Genomic DNA, 16,204 nt, shown 5'->3' with positions numbered 1-16,204 from the left:
GGGCAGCTCCCCACTGGTGGGCTCCGGACGGGGAGACCCGCAGGTCGGCCTCAGTGTGGTGGACGGGGCGGCGGGAATTCTGGTTTGTGTTTGCAGCTTTAGGAGATGTCATTCTGCACCTGTTTTGTAATGTGCGGTGGATTGGTTGTCAGGGCCTGGCTGTCAGCATGTCTGATGTGATTGGCACACAGGGTTACGTTAGTTCCAGGTGACCTTTCACCACGCAAGTCGACTTGGCATCCCCCCTCACACGTGGGTAGCAAGTTTCTTTCCAGTGGTGAAGGGCTTTAAGGTGGTCTCTCTGAGCACCTTTCAGATACGCCATCCGGTGTCACACCTGTAGCTGGGGTCACCTGGCTGCACCTGGCATCCCCAGGACATAGTTACTTCATGACCGGGAAATTTGCACGTTGATACCTCACCTGCTTCGCCCACCCCCACCCCTACCCCCACCTCCACCCCCACCTCTGGCAGCAACCAGTTTGTTCTCTGGTCAGCAGGCTGCCTTTTGTTTAAGATTCCATTGGTTAGAGAGATTTATGCTATTTGTCTTTCTGACTTAATTTAGCCCAGTGTTCTCAGGGTCCATCCACATTGTCACCAATGGCGGGATGTCCTTCTTTGTCACGGCTGGAAAGATCCTGTCGTGTACATCCCGGGTTTCTTGATCCGCTCACCTGTCGACACTCAGCTGTGTCTGCCTCGGCCATTGAAAGTAGCCGCCGCGAGGGTAGTGGTGCAGACAGCACTCCAACCAGTGATTCTGTTTCCTTTTTTTTTTTTTTTAAGATTTTATTTATTTTTTTAAAAGACTTATTTATTTATTCATGAGAGACACAGAGAGGCAGAGACACAGGTAGAGAGAGAAGCAGGCTCCATGCAGGGAGCCCGATGTGGAACTCGATCCCAGGACTCCAGGACCAGGCCCTGGGCCGAAGGGAGGCGCTCAACCCCTGAGCCACCCAGATGTCCCTAGCAAGTCCATTTTCTGTAGATAAGCCCTCGTAAGTGCAATTGCAGGAACATATGGCGGTTCTGCTTTTAGCTTTTCGTGGGGCATCCGTGCTGCTCTCCGGAGCAGCTGGCCCAGGCTGCGTTCCTACCAACAGTGCACGAGGGCTCCCCCATCCACATCCTCCCTAGCACCTGCTGGCCGTCTGACCACTGAGGTGTCCTCTCGTGGTGGCTTTGATTTGCATTTCCCTGGTGGTTAGGGATGCTGAGGACCTTCTTGCCTGCCTCTTGGATGCTCAGTATAATTTTGCTGAGCATTCCATGGTGCCCCACAGAAGCCCTGTGACACAGCGGCCACTCCCCACCCCTCTGTCCCCTCCTCCAGGTGGCCTCCATGCTGTCTCTGCCTCATGGACTGGCCCGCTCTGGGCATCTCGTACGGGTACAGTCATATAATAAGAGGCCATTAAAAAAAAAAAAGGAAAAAGAGGCCTTTTGTGACTGGCTCCTCTCCCTTTTAAGGCCCATCGTGTTGTACTGTGGATCCATAATGCCCTCTTTCCAGCCAAATGACATCCAGGTGTCGAAGTACTGTTTGTTAAGACAGACGGTGCTGGTTTCTGGAAGGTGTCGCTGGCCAGCAATTTCAGAATGTGGAATGGACCCAATGTGAGAGATGAGCTGCCTCACGGGTGCCTGACCATGGGGGTCTGACCCGGGCAGAGCCAGCTGCGTGTGGGGGTTCTTAGATGTGGGAAAGGCAGGTGGGTCGGGGGTGCATGTCTGTGGGGAGCAAGTGCCCAGCGATGGATTGAAGGCAACTGGGAATATGCTGGTGTCCTCACTGGGGACAGGAAGCCCAGAGGAGGAGCCATTCTGGGGGGAATGGGACTTTCCTCACTCCAAGACCACCCCACACACACCGGCTCTGGGATTCTCTCTTAAGCCCCCTTCAGGGCGAGGCCCCTCCATCACATGCTTTGGATAGTGACCAAGGACCCGTGAATGTCCCCTGCCGCCTGGACTCGCTATGCTCTGTCCCTGACCTGCCCTGTCCTCCCCCCGAACCTCCTGCAGAGGCCGGAAGGGATTTGACATCGCCCTCAACCTGCTCTTCGCCATGGCTTTCCTGGCCAGCACATTTTCCATCCTGGCAGTCAGCGAGAGGGCCGTCCAGGCCAAGCACGTCCAGTTTGTGAGCGGCGTCCACGTGGCCACATTCTGGCTCTCCGCTCTGCTGTGGGACCTCATATCCTTCCTCGTCCCCAGTCTGCTACTGCTGGTGAGGGCTACGTGGTGCCGGGACCCTCCCCTGTGCGTTGGTGGGGGGCTTGCCTTCAGGGGCCCCCCGCACAGACCGCAGCTCAGCCTCAGCCCTGGGAGGAAGGCAGGGAACGGCCCCTGGCAGCACCCCTCAGCTGTGCTGCACCCGCCTCTGCCCCACTGTGTGGCAGGGCCCCGGAGCGGGCTGCCCCAGGGACGGCTCCAAGGGCGAAGGGGGCAGGTCATTGGGGGTGGGGGGGGTGTCCCAGGGCTGGAAGCCGCCGTGGAGACAGGGCCCCCAAGCCGCCTGCCCCTGTGCTGCGCAGGTGGTGTTCAAAGCCTTTGACGTGCACGCCTTCACGCGAGACGGCCACATGGCGGACGCCTTGCTGCTCCTCATGCTCTACGGCTGGGCCATCATCCCTCTAATGTACCTGATGAACTTCTTCTTCTCGGGAGCAGCCACTGCCTACACGAGGCTGACCATATTCAACATCCTGTCGGGCATAGCCACCTTCCTCATGGTCACCATCATGCGCATCCCAGGTGGGGGCCTGGAGTCCAGCCTGCCCGGCGCCCCCGGCGCCCTCTGCCCCAAACCTGGGCCAGGCCCCTCTGCCAAAGGTGGCCCTCCCGGGCCGGCAGCACTTCTCCCTCCCAGTTTCAGAGGGGCGGGAGGGGGAGGGGCGCTGTCCCGGGAAGGCCTGGTGCTGCACCTGGGGGTAACACCGCTGGGCATCCCGCCCACACACACAGACAGGAACCCACCCTCCGAACCTGAGGACCCTTCCTGGGCGTCGTGTATCCCCCAGTGCTGACTGGTCTGCACTCCTCCCTACAGCAGTAAAGTTAGAGGAGCTTTCCAGAACCCTGGACCACGTGTTCCTGGTGCTGCCCAACCACTGCCTGGGGATGGCCGTCAGCAGCTTCCATGAGAACTTCGAGATGAGGAGGTACTGCACGTCCTCCGAGGTTGCCGCCCACTACTGCAGGAAATACAGTGAGTGTCCCCCGGGCCACCCTCTCCCCGGGACCCTTGTCCTGTTCCGCTCTGCAAAGGGGCTTCCCCGCCCCCCATGCTGCCTGGCTGACCACGTCCTGTGTCACTCTGCCCATCAGGCATCTCTGCATCTCAGTCCTCCCTCTGCCTTTCTCTCGCAAGGACAGCTGTGCTTGGATGCAGGGCCCCCCCTAAATCCAGGATCTTCCCTTAGGATCCTTAACTTGTCACATCTACAAGGACCCTTCGATAAGTGGGGTTGCTCACAGGTTCTGGGGGTCAGGACGTGGACATGTCTCTCTGGGGCCTCCTTTCAGCCTACCACACGCCCTTCCCATGCCTGGAAGTGTCTTCAGCAGTGGTCAGCTGTCACCGCTGTGACCAGGGCGGGGGGTGGGGAGGCACGTTTTCATGTCACAGTGCAGCCCCCCCGAGCAGAGAAGGAGCACGTGAGTGAGCAAGCGAGGGCGTGACCTGGTCACTTGTCACAGGCACCCCGGGCAAGCAGGCAGTTCTTAGGGCTTCCAGGAGGCCTCGAGGAGCCCAGGATGCAGCCTTGGGAAGACGAGGGGACCTTGTGCTTTCACAGCCTCTGTGGGGGCGTCTGCGTGTGGGCCCCTGTGGGTCTAGAGAGGGGCTTGGGCTGTGACCCAGGGCCGGAGGGCACCATGCTCACTCCCTTGCCCACACAGACATCCAGTACCAGCAGAACTTCTACGCATGGAGCGCCCCGGGGGTCGGCAGGTTTGTGACCTCCATGGCTGCTTCCGGCTTTGCCTACCTCAGCCTGCTCTTCCTCATTGAGACCGACACGCTGTGGAGGCTGAAGACCTGCCTCTGTGCCTTCCGGAGGAGGTGGGCGCTGGTGAGTGGCTCCAGGGTGCTCCGCACGCCCTACCTCCCTGCAGTCGGGGAGCCCCAAGGCCCTGGGCAGGACGCACGGTAGGGGCCGCGGTGCTCCCCGGCGCCCTGGCTCTCCAGTCCCGGACCCTGGGGCCTTCACTGCCTCCGTCTTGGCAGAGGCTGTCCAGGCTGGCTGCCCTTGTGTGTGTCACATAGGTCCCATCCCACAAACACACTTGGAGGAGGCCGCGCTGGGCGTCCACGGGAACGCAGGGCGGGGCAGCTGCTCAGACCTGTGAAGACCTCCCTGATGAGCCTCTGTGCACAGAGTACAGTCTCCCCCACCCTCAGCCGAGTGTCTTGGCTCTCTCGGTGCATCCTGCACCGTCGCCCTGCACCGTCCTCACTCCTTGGCAGGCTGTGTCTCCCTGATGCTCACGTCAGCCTAAGTCCACCCGCTGTCCTTGTAAAAGCCCCGAGGCAGCACACAAGCCATCTCAGAGACCCCGCCCTTTGTCCCATGGAAAAGGACCCCCCTGAGCAGGAGCTCACCTGTGGGGTCTCTTTCTGGAACAATTAGACAGAAGGGTACACTCAGACGTCAGCACCTCCTGAGGACCAGGATGTGGTGGATGAAAGGAACCGGGTCCTGGCCCCCAGCATGGACTCTCTGCTGGACACACCTCTGGTTATCAAGGAGCTCTCCAAGGTAGGCTGGCCCACCAACACCGGCTCCGGCCTACGCGCCCCCCCATTGGCTGCCCCCAGGCCCCAATGCCCGGTGCCCTGCAGGTGTACCAGCAGCGGGCACCCCTCCTTGCCGTGGACAAGATGTGCCTCGCAGTCCAGAAAGGGGAGTGCTTCGGCCTGCTGGGGTTCAATGGAGCTGGGAAGACCACGACTTTCAAAATGCTGACAGGGGAGGAGACCGTCACTTCTGGGGACGCCTTTGTCGGGGGCTACAGCATCAGCTCTGAAATCGGGAAGGTGGGTATAGCCGGGGAGGCAGGGATGGGGCTCATGTCCGGCTCCCAGCTCGTGGATGGTGGGACAGGCAGTGACCAGGGCCCAGAGCGAAGCAAGCGACAGGGAGGAGAGGGGAAGGCAAGAGCCCCAGGCCACGGTCTCCGTCGGAGAAGCCTCTCCTCTGCACCTGGGGCCAGGTGCTCACAGCTCTCTGCGGCTGTGTGTGCAGATCTGTGTTAACGGTGTCCTGGGTGCTCAGAGCAGGCTTCCCCCCAAGAACCAGAGCTGCATAAAATGCCAGTGACCGGGCACGTCAGTAAGGGCGTCATAGAGCCCGCTGCATGGTGAGGGACCCCGGCCAGAGTCTGCAAAGGACGATCCACGTCTGCAAGGGGGTACACTGTGCTCCTGGCAACCCAGGCTTGGGTTTCAGGGCCCATTGAGTGCAGGGGAGAAACTGAGGCCTGGGACCCCCGTGGGAGGGTGTCATGGGAGACTTCCTGCATGTGGGGCCAGGTGCGGACGAGCCAGGTGCCCTCCCACTCCCTGTACCCCTGGGGGTCTGGTGGAAGGCCCGCTACTGAGGGGAGCAGAGCTGGGGCCTGTGCCTCAGGGGCCACCGTGTGTCCCAGCTGGCGGTGGGGCTTCTAGTCCGCCATGTCCGTGGAGTGCAGCACGCACCCTCTGGAAGGGGCCTTCCTCTGAGGCCCCCAAGAAGGCTTCAAGGTGTAGGGCCAGTGCACACATGCAGAAACAAAGGAGACATGCACGGCCCCATGTCTGGAACCCGCAGACGCAGGGCCTCACGGGAGAAACAAGGCCCCCACTTCAGATTCCCAAAGCCCAGACCCGGATTATGAAACACCTGCGTTTACCGTGTGCGGAGAAATAGGCAAGATTAGAAACACCGGCAGGAAAGAGGAAACCAAAAACCACGTCCTAGAGGTTGGAGAGGGAGGGGACCCGTCCCTGCGTTCAGTCTGAATTCCAGGGGGACGGAGAGCACAGGACAGGTACTGAGTGATGGGGCAGCGGCCCACAGTGTTCTCAGGCGCCTTGGACACAGACTCTGGGAGCTCAGAGCCCCCAGGAGGTGAGGAGAGAGGGACACTGAGTCTGGAATCCACTGACCGACCCCAGGCTCCCCAGCCCGTTGCCAGCAGCTAAAAAGCCGGGAGACCGTGCGGCCACATGGGGTCTTGGCTCCACGCACCATCCGACCAGGTGCCGCCCCCCCTCCAGGTGCCACAGATGAACCCCGCTGCAATTAGAGGGAGAAGGAGAAGGGCCTAGCGCGCCTGCACAAGTGGTGACACATCCGCAGGCATTGTCACGTCTGTCCGTTCTTGCTCCCGCCTCCCCCACACACTGTGGCCACCTGGGCTCCGGCCCCATCTGGCCTCTCGGGGTGGGGCGGGGTGTGTGCCCGGGGCGCCCCCAGGCTGGCCAAGGCCCCACTGTGTCCCTGACAAAGTGCAGCATGGTAGCCGCCCCAGACAGAGATGCTCGCAAAAACCTGGAGGGGCCTCCTCCGACCACCGCCTCCTCCCTGCGCCCCCGCCTCCAGGTGCGGCAGCGGATCGGCTACTGCCCCCAGTTTGATGCTCTGCTGGACCACATGACGGGCCGGGAGACGCTGGTCATGTACGCCCGGCTCCGGGGCATCCCCGAGCGCCACATCGCTGCCTGCGTGGAGAACACGCTTCGGGGCCTTCTTCTGGAGCCGCACGCCAACAAGCTGGTCAGGACGTACAGGTGTGCCTATGCCCTGGCCTCCTCCCTGCACGTGCCCCAGTGACGCCGACGTCTCCCAGGGTAGAGTTGGCGTCTCCCTTACTCTAAAGCTGGGGGCGACCAAACAGGTCAGGGGCCAGAGCACCCGCCCGTTGACCCAGGATCGATTGGGGATTTGACGGCGTGACCCAGGCAGCACGGATGAAGGGGGCTACCCTGCCAGTTCCTGCCACCCTGAGGCCAGGCCAGCGGCAGGGCGACGTCACGCCCCTGTCAGGCCCCCTTCAGCACAGACAGGTGGCGTGGACTGACCTCCCTCAGCACAGCTTTATTCGGGGGCCCCCACAACTATAAGGCGGGCTTTCCAGGCACGCTCCCCATTCCTATTCACCCCGGGGCGCCCTGCAGTCACGATGCTGGGACATAGGCAGCCCAAGCTGACCATCAGCCTCGCCCCGCCCACACACCCCTCTGCTCCCAGTGGCGGCAACAAGCGGAAGCTGAGCACTGGCATTGCCCTGCTTGGGGAGCCTTCGGTCATCTTCCTGGACGAGCCATCCACCGGCATGGACCCCGTGGCCCGGCGCCTACTCTGGGACACTGTGGCACGGGCCCGCGAGTCGGGCAAGGCCATCATCATCACCTCCCACAGGTAGAGCCAGGGTCTCCGGGGGTCAGTGGTAAGAGCCGGGACAACGTCTGGCTGGGTGGGGCCAGGTGGGCAGAAGCCCTGGCCACCACGGGTGCAGACGCTGTGAGCAAAGGCCCCAGCCTAGCCACGGGGGCCACCCTCTACACGTGGGAGTCAGGAACCGTTTGATCTGGCCGCCGCACTGGCCCCCTCTGCGCGAGCCTCCAACGCAGTGGGCAGGCCCCGGCAGGCCCGGCCCTGTGTCAGGCCTCTGCTCCCCTCCCCAGCATGGAGGAATGTGAGGCCTTGTGCACCCGGCTGGCCATCATGGTGGAGGGGCAGTTCAAGTGCCTGGGCAGCCCACAGCACCTCAAGAGCAAGTTTGGCAGCGGCTACTCTCTGCGGGCCAAGATCCGGAGCGACGGGCAGCAGGAGGCGCTAGAGGAGTTCAAGGCGTTTGTGAACCTGACCTTCCCGGGTGAGTGCCGCTGGCTGCTGCCGAGGGAGGGCATCCGGGCCTCATCCCTGCCAGGTGCCACGTCGTCGTTGCCCCAGGGAGGAGGGCCGTGATTCCAAGGTCCCGGGCCCTCCAGCCTGGCCCTCAGGGGGACGCAGTGTCTTCTTCCTGCAGGCAGCGTCCTGGAAGATGAGCACCAGGGGATGGTCCATTACCACCTGCCCGGGGCTGACCTCAGCTGGGCCAAGGTGAGCTGGCTCCTGCCAGCCTGGCAGGGGCTGGGGAAGGCCCTCCCAGCAGTCACTCTGCCCGTGGGGGTTCTAGGCTCCTTCCAAAGAGGAGTCACTCACAGTGTCTGCTCTGGCACTCATGCTAACACTTGCTACGTTTGGAAGTTCATTTAAGGCAGAAAAAAAATCGGTGCAAAAAAAGAAAACTGGCCCAGAGAGGGAATATAGCTTGACCAAGGTCACATCTGACCTGGGAAGATTCGGGGGAAGGCTGGTCCCCGAGGCCTGCTCGTCCTGCACAGGCCCCTCCTCCCCCTGGACACCCCAGGGCCCAGGCTGGGGTGGGGGTAGGACCTCTGGGAGCCTCACCAGCCCTGGGCTTGTTATCAGCAGCTTTTCTGCTTCCGCCAGGTGTTTGGTATTCTGGAGAAGACCAAGGAGAAGTACGCCGTGGATGATTACTCCGTGAGCCAGATCTCTCTGGAGCAGGTTTTCCTGAGCTTTGCCCACCTGCAGCCGCCCGCCGAGGACGAGGGGCCGTGAGGGGCCAGCAGGGGTAGGGCAGGTAGGCACACAGGCGGGCGTCCTCTCCCTCCGAGTTCATCTTATCCTGCACCTTTATTTCCAATCACTGTTTTCTATAATGGACACGAGAACCAAGGCACAGTAGGGACCAGGGTATCGGTGTCCTCACGCTGGGAATCAGCATGCAAACATCCGTGTCGAAGGCCGTCGCCAAAGCTCCTCTCTGGAACTCGGGACCCAGCCAAGAGCAGTCCAGCAGCCTATGCGGGCGGAGAGCCATTCAGGAAGGGGCTGCGGCCTTCCTGGGGGTGGACTTCCTGCAGTGCCCGTGAGGAGGGCGCCCGGTGACACTCCCACGTCTGCACACAGCATGGGGAGCCAGCAGGACGGTGGGCAGCAGGGTTCACCAGGTTGCCCGGAATGGAGAGAAAGTCGCCCGTGGCCACCCACGCAGGAGGTGCCGGCTATGGCTGGGCTCTGCGGTCCTGGCTTCCGGGGCTGGGGGGCGGGGGGCCTGGGAGTTGCTGCTCCATGGAGCGTGGACACGATGCCGGGTAGAGCTGACCCTGCACCCGGCACCATCCCACCAGCGTCTTCTAGGGTCAGCTGGCTCGGGGAGCAAAGGCAGTCCCTCGTTTCTGAGACCTGGCTTCTGGAGAAGCCACCAGCGGGAGGCCAGTTGGGGACCACTGCGGGACAGAGTAGCCGTCTATGGAGGATGCACCTCACACGCGGTGACTCTGTCCAGAAAATAAAGTCCGGGAGGGAACATGATGCTATCTGTGTGTAGTAACTTCCAGCACTCAGTGCCAAGAGCAATAAAGCCACGCGGGCAGGTGCCAAAGTACGTGAGGCCCTGGGCAGATCCACACTCTGCTCCCGCGAGGAAGCAAGGACACAGGATCAGTGCGGGAGGGGCGGGGTGGGGCGGCCGCTGGCACCGGGGCTGCTCGTGGGCTTTAGGCAGAAGAATCCCCTTCCACATCACTGTGCTTTTTGTTTATATGCTCTTACGTCTACAATGGCTTTTGAAGATTTAACAGCAAGCGAGCATGTGCAGAGTGGGAGTGGGAGCCCACCCCGGGGCTCCATCTCAGGAGCCTGAGATCACACCCTGAGCCCACTGAGCCACCAGGTGCCCCGTTTTCTTACTTTTCCAAATTCCCATGATTTCAATCTCTGCTTTCTATATTCACTTACAATTCATAGTTCTAGAAAAAAACTCACCTTATCACTTTGATTCCTTTAGGACGGTCTTATATTTGCATTTTTATTGGTCTCTCCAAGCTTTTGAAGCAACAGGTTGTCTCCTGTAGCTGTTGGTCCCCTTTAGAATACTTTACCCTCTCATCCTTTAGTTCCAGGTTTTTTTTTTTTTTTTTTTTTTTTTTAGTTCCAGGTTTTAAAACAGAAACTCCCCATGGAAAGTGTCTTCTGGGAGGTGGGCCTGAGCCCCTGCTGGGTGTGCGGCAGTGGGAGGAGCAGAAGCCCGGCCACACGGCCACCCCAGCAGTCCCACTGCAGGATGTCCCGGGCTGGCTTCTAAGCTCGCGTGTTAGAGATTCAGAAGTCTTCCATTTCTCTCCTTCGAGGGCACAAGGAAAGGCATTCAAGACTGAAGGACCAGCGTATGCGAGGCACACCTGGCTGAAATCAGATTGCATTGGTGCAGAGGTGGTGCATTTGGGGGGAGGGCAAGGGAGCAAGGGGAGGGCCATGGAGACGGGCTGATGGAAGTGGAGGTGGTCCTGACACATCCTTGTCAGGAGACCATCCGGTGGCTACGGAGAGGTCAGCGCGGCCCAGAGGGGCAGGTGCCTGCCCAGCACAGCCCAGGGGAGCCCGAGGCCAGAGTGTGTGGGAGGAGCTGGAGCTAGGGCGACTGCAGTCAGGCAGAAGGGGCCCTAGGAGCAGCGGAAGGACCCCTGCGGCACCCCCAGGTCATCCACCAGGGTGCCGCCAGGCTGCCAAACACCCAGCCGAGGAGCCAGGAGTGGGGCCTCCGAACCACCCCCGCCGCCCCGCCCCTCCCCGGCCCAGCTGATTTGCTTTGAGCTGAGGCAGCTCCAGGCCCAGGGAAGGCGGAGGAGCCTTGGACACCCCAACGGGATGCAGGCCTGCTTCATCCCCCTCCCAGCCCATCCCACTCCCCTCCAGACCTTGGGGTCCAGGGGGTCCCTGGAGATGCTGTGTGTGCTGGACTGCTGCCCCTCCGCCGCAGCAGCTTGCAGACCCCCGAAGCCAGAAGCCAAGGTCACGCCTGCCCTGCCCCGTGTGGCCTGGTTGGTGGTTGGGGGGGGTTCCCAAGGGGCTGAGACCCCCTAGAGGGCTGAGGCGGCCTGTGGAAAATCCTGCCCCATCCAGCACTGTGGGGGGCGTCCCTTAACAGGACAGCTGCGCTCAGGACATGGCCTGACGGGGGAGGAGGGTGGCAGACCTGGTGGGTGCCCTTGGGCTCCCTGGGAGAGCAGGACAGCCAGCAGGCCGGGGGTGCAGGTGCCCCCACCCCGGGGCCACAGCGGCAGCTCCTGTGCATCGAGGACCCTGCGCACACGAGAAGGCACAGCAGCAGCACTTTAAAAAAACACAGGCGTTTATTTATCCGTCGAAGACAAAGTTCAGAGGAGGCAGTCCAGGCCTCGAGGAGTCAGAGCCTGTTTGTCTGCTCTGTCCAGGTGGGGGTTCCAGGTGCCCTCGAGGCTCCAAATAAATCAGCAGGCAGAGGGAACCGCAGGGCATAGCTCCCAGGGGTCAGACCATGTTGCCTGGAACACAGGTGCATGGCTGCACCTGGCATCGGGCGTGAGGACCCCAGATACAAGCCAGGTTCCAGGACACAATCCCGGTCTCCACCATGACTGCAGTGTCCTCGAGTCCCCGCCATGTGTGCTTTTGCTGCCTGCGTCATTGACGGAGCCCCACAGAACAGAAGTGACCATACCCTTGGGACCCCCTCTGCCCCCCATGGCGTGTCCTGGGCCTTTGGATGCAAGGCCACCGAAGAGCAAACTGCACAGTTTTTTGCTGGGCAAACGCCAATCCCAGATCTTCAGTCGAGCTCCAGGGGGAGCCAAGGTCAGCTGCATCTCAGGGACCCTCAGCCCAGTCTCACAAGGCAGCCGATAGAGCAGTGAGGCAAGGCCAGCAGCTGGAAGGCTGGCCCAGGGGTGGCCACAGCTGCCTGGGGATGACCACTCTGCCTGGCCTGGCCCCACGTGAGCCCAGCTGAACTCGGGCACTTCTTCGACCACACAGACAGCAAAGGCCCAAAGCCCCAGAGCGCTCAGACCCAACACTTACGGAGCCAGAGCCTGGTCATGACGGGGAGGGTTCCAAATGACCGGCCCAGGGCTAGACCACCGGCCGGGGCAACCGAATAGGCTGCTGCATTTGCACGACACCCCACACCAGCTGCTGTCTGGCTCACTTCTGGGAACCAGCGGGTCCCCTGAGACCCCCACTCCCACACGGACTGGTCAGTGTGAAGGGAGGGCTGCCTCTGCTCGCCCAGACCCTGTGACCACAACAAAAGCCTGAGCCTTCCCTGCACACAGAGGGACATCCCTGGGTAGACAGCCTGGGCTCCACCTGGATCCCAGAGCGCTTAATCCCCAATCTGCTCCTGCATCAAGGAGGTGACCCACAGAGTTTCTAAGAAGCACCCCAAACACCAAAGTCAGGCCCAGGCCGCTCACCCACCCCGCAGCTGAGGCCATCAGGACACACGTGACCCCGCACTCTACAGACACAAGGCCCCTTCCCTGAACCCTGGCTCGGGTCCAAACTCCAAACCCTGGAAGGTTCAAGTCCCTATCTCCCTTTCCCAAAGGAGGGCAAAGCCCCCTGGGTCACTGCACGAGGGGGTTCAGGGAAGGTGGGCCAAGAGGCTCCCCAAGAAGGCAGAGGTCTTGGCCCCCACCACCCTTCAGGAGAGCACCAGGAAGCAAGATGCTGGGCCCGAGTCCCATCCCTGTCGCACAGGCCCACGTGGCCTAGGCCGCAAGCAGCATGTGGAGGAGCTGAAGCCACAGGGTCAGGCCCGGGGAGCGGGGGCCCTGCCTTCCTTCCTCAACACACAGGGCTGCCCAGGCCCCGCTCCCGGGGCCCGGCCTACACCCCACAGATGCTGGCACCAGACGCTTCCAAGGCTGAAGAAGCTCCAAGTCAACTGGCTGTGGATGGCGCAACGAGGGCCTGAGGAGCAGGGACAGGGGCCAAGGTGGCTTGGCCACAGCCAACGCTGCCACAAGGCCCTCAGCTCACCTAGTGCTACGGCGCCCCAGCTAGACTGCCCCATATCCAGCTCTGGCTGGGTCCCACCCTCTCCCTGTGACAACCACAGCTGTGCTGTCATTATTCCTGACTTCCCTGGGGCAGAAACAAACACCGGGCTTTGGGCATGGAAACCAGCACAAGCCCCTAAGCTCACTGCTCAGCAGCCCCTAGGAGAGTCCTGAGGTGTCTGCTGCCTGCTGGCAGGGGGAGAGGGGAGGTCTCGGGACCTGACACCCCACACCTTGGAGACACGAGCCTGGAGCTGGAGAAGCCTCCCCACGACTCAGACCCTCACTGGTGGCCTGGCCCTTTAACACCAGCCTGGCCACCCAGAAGGACCAGCCAGTGCCTCTTCCTGGGCTCCTTCAGGGGCTGCAGGCACTCACTCTGTCATCGCCAAGGCCTGGCAATCCGCCTCCTCTCCTAATGCCTCCCTCAAGGTCACCAAGCTGTCACCAAGCCATCACCAGCTCCCTGCGGCCACCCAAACCCTTCTGTGCAGCCTGGCTGGGCCACCGCTGCCCTCAGCACAGAGACTCTTAGTGATAGGTAGACATGCTTTCTTGATGTGGTTTACAAGGGAATGCGATGCCCACGTGGCTCCTGGATACCCCACCGTGACCTCCAGAACAATCCAGGTAACCACTGAACGCTGTGTCCCAGGTCACCAGCCTCCAAGGACAGGCACTGCAGAGCCCATCAGGCCCACAGAGAATGCAGGCCGACGGAACATTCTGATTCCAAAGTGAGACCAGCTCCACGTGCCAACAGGTGGCCTTCAGCCCCGGGGCTCAGGACACCGGCAGAGCCTGCAGGATGCCTGTGCTCTGGCGCTCCAGGCCTGGGCTGGCCGCTGAACGCCCCGTCCGCAGGGCCCTGCCCCAGCCCCACCATCACACCTGCTCCACAGTCCTTCGGAGCTTCCCGGGGAGGGGATCCCCGGGTGGCTCTGTGGTTTGGCGCCTGCCTTTGGTCCAGGCCCGTGATCCTGGAGTCCTGGGATCGAGTCCCGCATCAGGGTCCCTGCTTGGAGCCTGCTTCTCCCTCTGCCTGTGTCTCTGCTCCCCACCCCTCTCTCTATGTCTATCATGAATAAATAAATAAAATCTTGGAAAAAAAAAAAAAAAAAGCTTCCTGGGGACCCAGCCTCCCAGTCCTCCCCTCCAGGGCCTGGGTGGGTTAGCACAGGGGCATAGGAAGGGGGAAGCCAGAACCCCTGGACGGCCAGGGCCTCCAGTTTTTACTTCTTGTTTCTTCCAAACACATTCTGTTCATCTTCAAAATGGCACAAGACAAGATGCTCAAGTTTTAAAGCTCAACAGCTGATAACACACTTGATAACAAAGATCTATAATATTTAGAAACAAATATGATTAAATTTATGTGTCTGAATAAATCATGCTTTAGATTTAATATAAAACATGTTAAAATTTACATGCATGCCAAGTTCTATCAGTTTAGCACATTTTAAAAAGACACAAGGGGTTGTCAGCCCAGCTGGTTGTCCCCACCCCCATATGGCCACATGGAGCTCCTGGCCCCTGGCCTGCTCCCCCACCTAGGGTGTTGGCGCCACGCAGGGCTGGGCAAAGGCTCCGGATCAAGGCCCTCAGGAACGCACCAATGGTTGGGCCAGGCGTGTGCAGCTGACAGGCTGCCACGGCCTCCTCACAGACCTCCACTGGCTATAGGCCTGGACCACCAAGTCCACCCCACCCCCAGTGCTGACCCTCTGGGCCCTTTCACTGCTGCAGTGCCGAGCCGGGACTGTCCCCCATTCCCACTTACTCCTCCACACCTGGCCATGGCAGCGGTAACAATGAGGCAGAGAATTTAAGTTGCTCTAAATGGACCCCCACAACTCTAGGGCAGATCTAAATCCAAAGGGAGGACCTGCACTCAGACCCACTCTGCCTGCCAACCCAGCTCATTCTCCAAGAGCGTCCTGGTGTCTTAGCAAACAGGGACTCAGGAGGCAACTGCTTTTTCCCTGCTCTTTTGCTGGTGACTCTCAGACACCCCTCCATCAGGTATAGGGGTACACTGACCCACCAGACCAGGCTAGAGGAGCTGCACAGGAAAGGGCGTCACCATCCATGTGCTGGGAAAACCATACAGAGCAGAGAGCAATGGCCTGCAGACGGTGTCCACAGTCTGTCCATCCATCCCTGGTCACCACACTGCAACCCGGACTCTCCTGCCCCCACCCCGGCAGCTAATCCATCTCCAAGTCACCACAGCTCCTTCCTCCAAGAGATCTGCTTTGGATCTGTTCCCTTCTCCTCCTTGATGCACCTACCTGTGCAGACAGCCACTGGGGCAGGGTGCACCTTCCCTCCTCCCACTCAGTCCTGGGGTAACCACCGGTAGCCAGACTGGGGCAGGGACTCCGTGGGAGACACCTCGGGGAACACACCCCGAAAGCTCTGGCCCTCTCGGCGCGGCTTTTACTCTTCCCAGCCTCCTGCCTGGCCCGGGCCGTACTTCAACAGAGGAGTCCGCCTCCCTGCCTGCACTGTCCCCCGCGAGGTGTGGGGTGGGGGTGGGGGTGGGGGGGTGCTGCACAGGCTCCCGCCCGGCACCCGAACCTCACCTGCCCGGCCCTGGCCTGCGGGTCGCCCCCTGGCCTCCCCTCAACGAGCCCCCTTCGTGCCCCTGCACCTGCTGCTCCCCCACCGGGCGCCTCCTTCCCCTCGGGTCTTGGTCTGGCGCAGTGCCCCCTCCTCCTCCGGGGTGCTTGCCCTTTCGCAACTTCTCTTCTATCCGGTCTTTCGCTCCCCACTGCGATGGCAGCACTGCCCCTGTCCACGCTCAGGGCCAACGACCGCGTGGGCACTCCGCACCTCTCCTGCCCAGCTCTCTGGGCAGCTGGCGCCCCGCGAGACCCCACAGTCCGCAGCCAGAGGCCACACAGCCCTCAGCACCCCCGCACTGCCCCCGTCGGGCCGCGCACTGTCCCGCACTGCCCCGCACCGCCCCCGCCCTGCCCCGCACCGTCCCCTCCGGTCCCCGCACTGCCCCCGCCGGCCCCCGCCAGCCACCGCACTGTCCCCGCCGCCCACCTCACCGCCCCCGCCGCCCCGCGCGCTGGAGCGGGAACCCGGGCTGCTAGTCCAGTGCGCACGCGCAACGGGGGGGGCGGGGCCGCCGCTGCGTTAACCCCCTCGGCGCCGGCCCGGAGCCGCCCGCCCTGCGCGGCCCTCCCGCCCCCAGCAGTCGGCCGGCCCCCTGCGGCACGCAGCCGGCCCAGGGTCGCCCCAGATCCCCGCCCCGCGGGGGAGACAGAAGACGAGGCCCCGACGCGGCCCGTCGGGAACGGCCGGGGC

At 61.9% G+C, this 16,204-nt stretch overlaps 1 protein-coding gene across 2 annotated transcripts in view; it reads left to right on the top strand.

The window, feature by feature from the left end:
• Positions 1–9,377, top strand: part of ABCA3 (ATP binding cassette subfamily A member 3) — a 40,160-nt gene extending 30,783 nt beyond the window's left edge. Inside the window, exons 22-32 of one of the 2 annotated variants that reach the window (XM_077906227.1) lie at positions 2,032–2,236; positions 2,544–2,763; positions 3,062–3,217; positions 3,910–4,082; positions 4,641–4,769; positions 4,853–5,047; positions 6,594–6,781; positions 7,242–7,412; positions 7,679–7,869; positions 8,023–8,096; positions 8,490–9,377. In XM_077906227.1, the coding sequence (XP_077762353.1) occupies positions 2,032–2,236; positions 2,544–2,763; positions 3,062–3,217; positions 3,910–4,082; positions 4,641–4,769; positions 4,853–5,047; positions 6,594–6,781; positions 7,242–7,412; positions 7,679–7,869; positions 8,023–8,096; positions 8,490–8,621 (1,834 nt within the window). In that variant the 3' untranslated portion in view covers positions 8,622–9,377. Of the gene's footprint in view, positions 1–2,031; positions 2,237–2,543; positions 2,764–3,058; positions 3,218–3,909; positions 4,083–4,640; positions 4,770–4,852; positions 5,048–6,593; positions 6,782–7,241; positions 7,413–7,678; positions 7,870–8,022; positions 8,097–8,489 lie in introns of both variants that reach the window. The other variant, XM_077906225.1, reaches the window with a different exon arrangement.
• Positions 9,378–16,204: the final 6,827 nt, after the last annotated feature.

Source organism: Canis aureus, chromosome 8, assembly GCF_053574225.1.
Source record: "Canis aureus isolate CA01 chromosome 8, VMU_Caureus_v.1.0, whole genome shotgun sequence".
NCBI lineage: Eukaryota > Metazoa > Chordata > Mammalia > Carnivora > Canidae > Canis > Canis aureus.
This window is presented reverse-complemented; position numbering and strand designations above follow the sequence as displayed.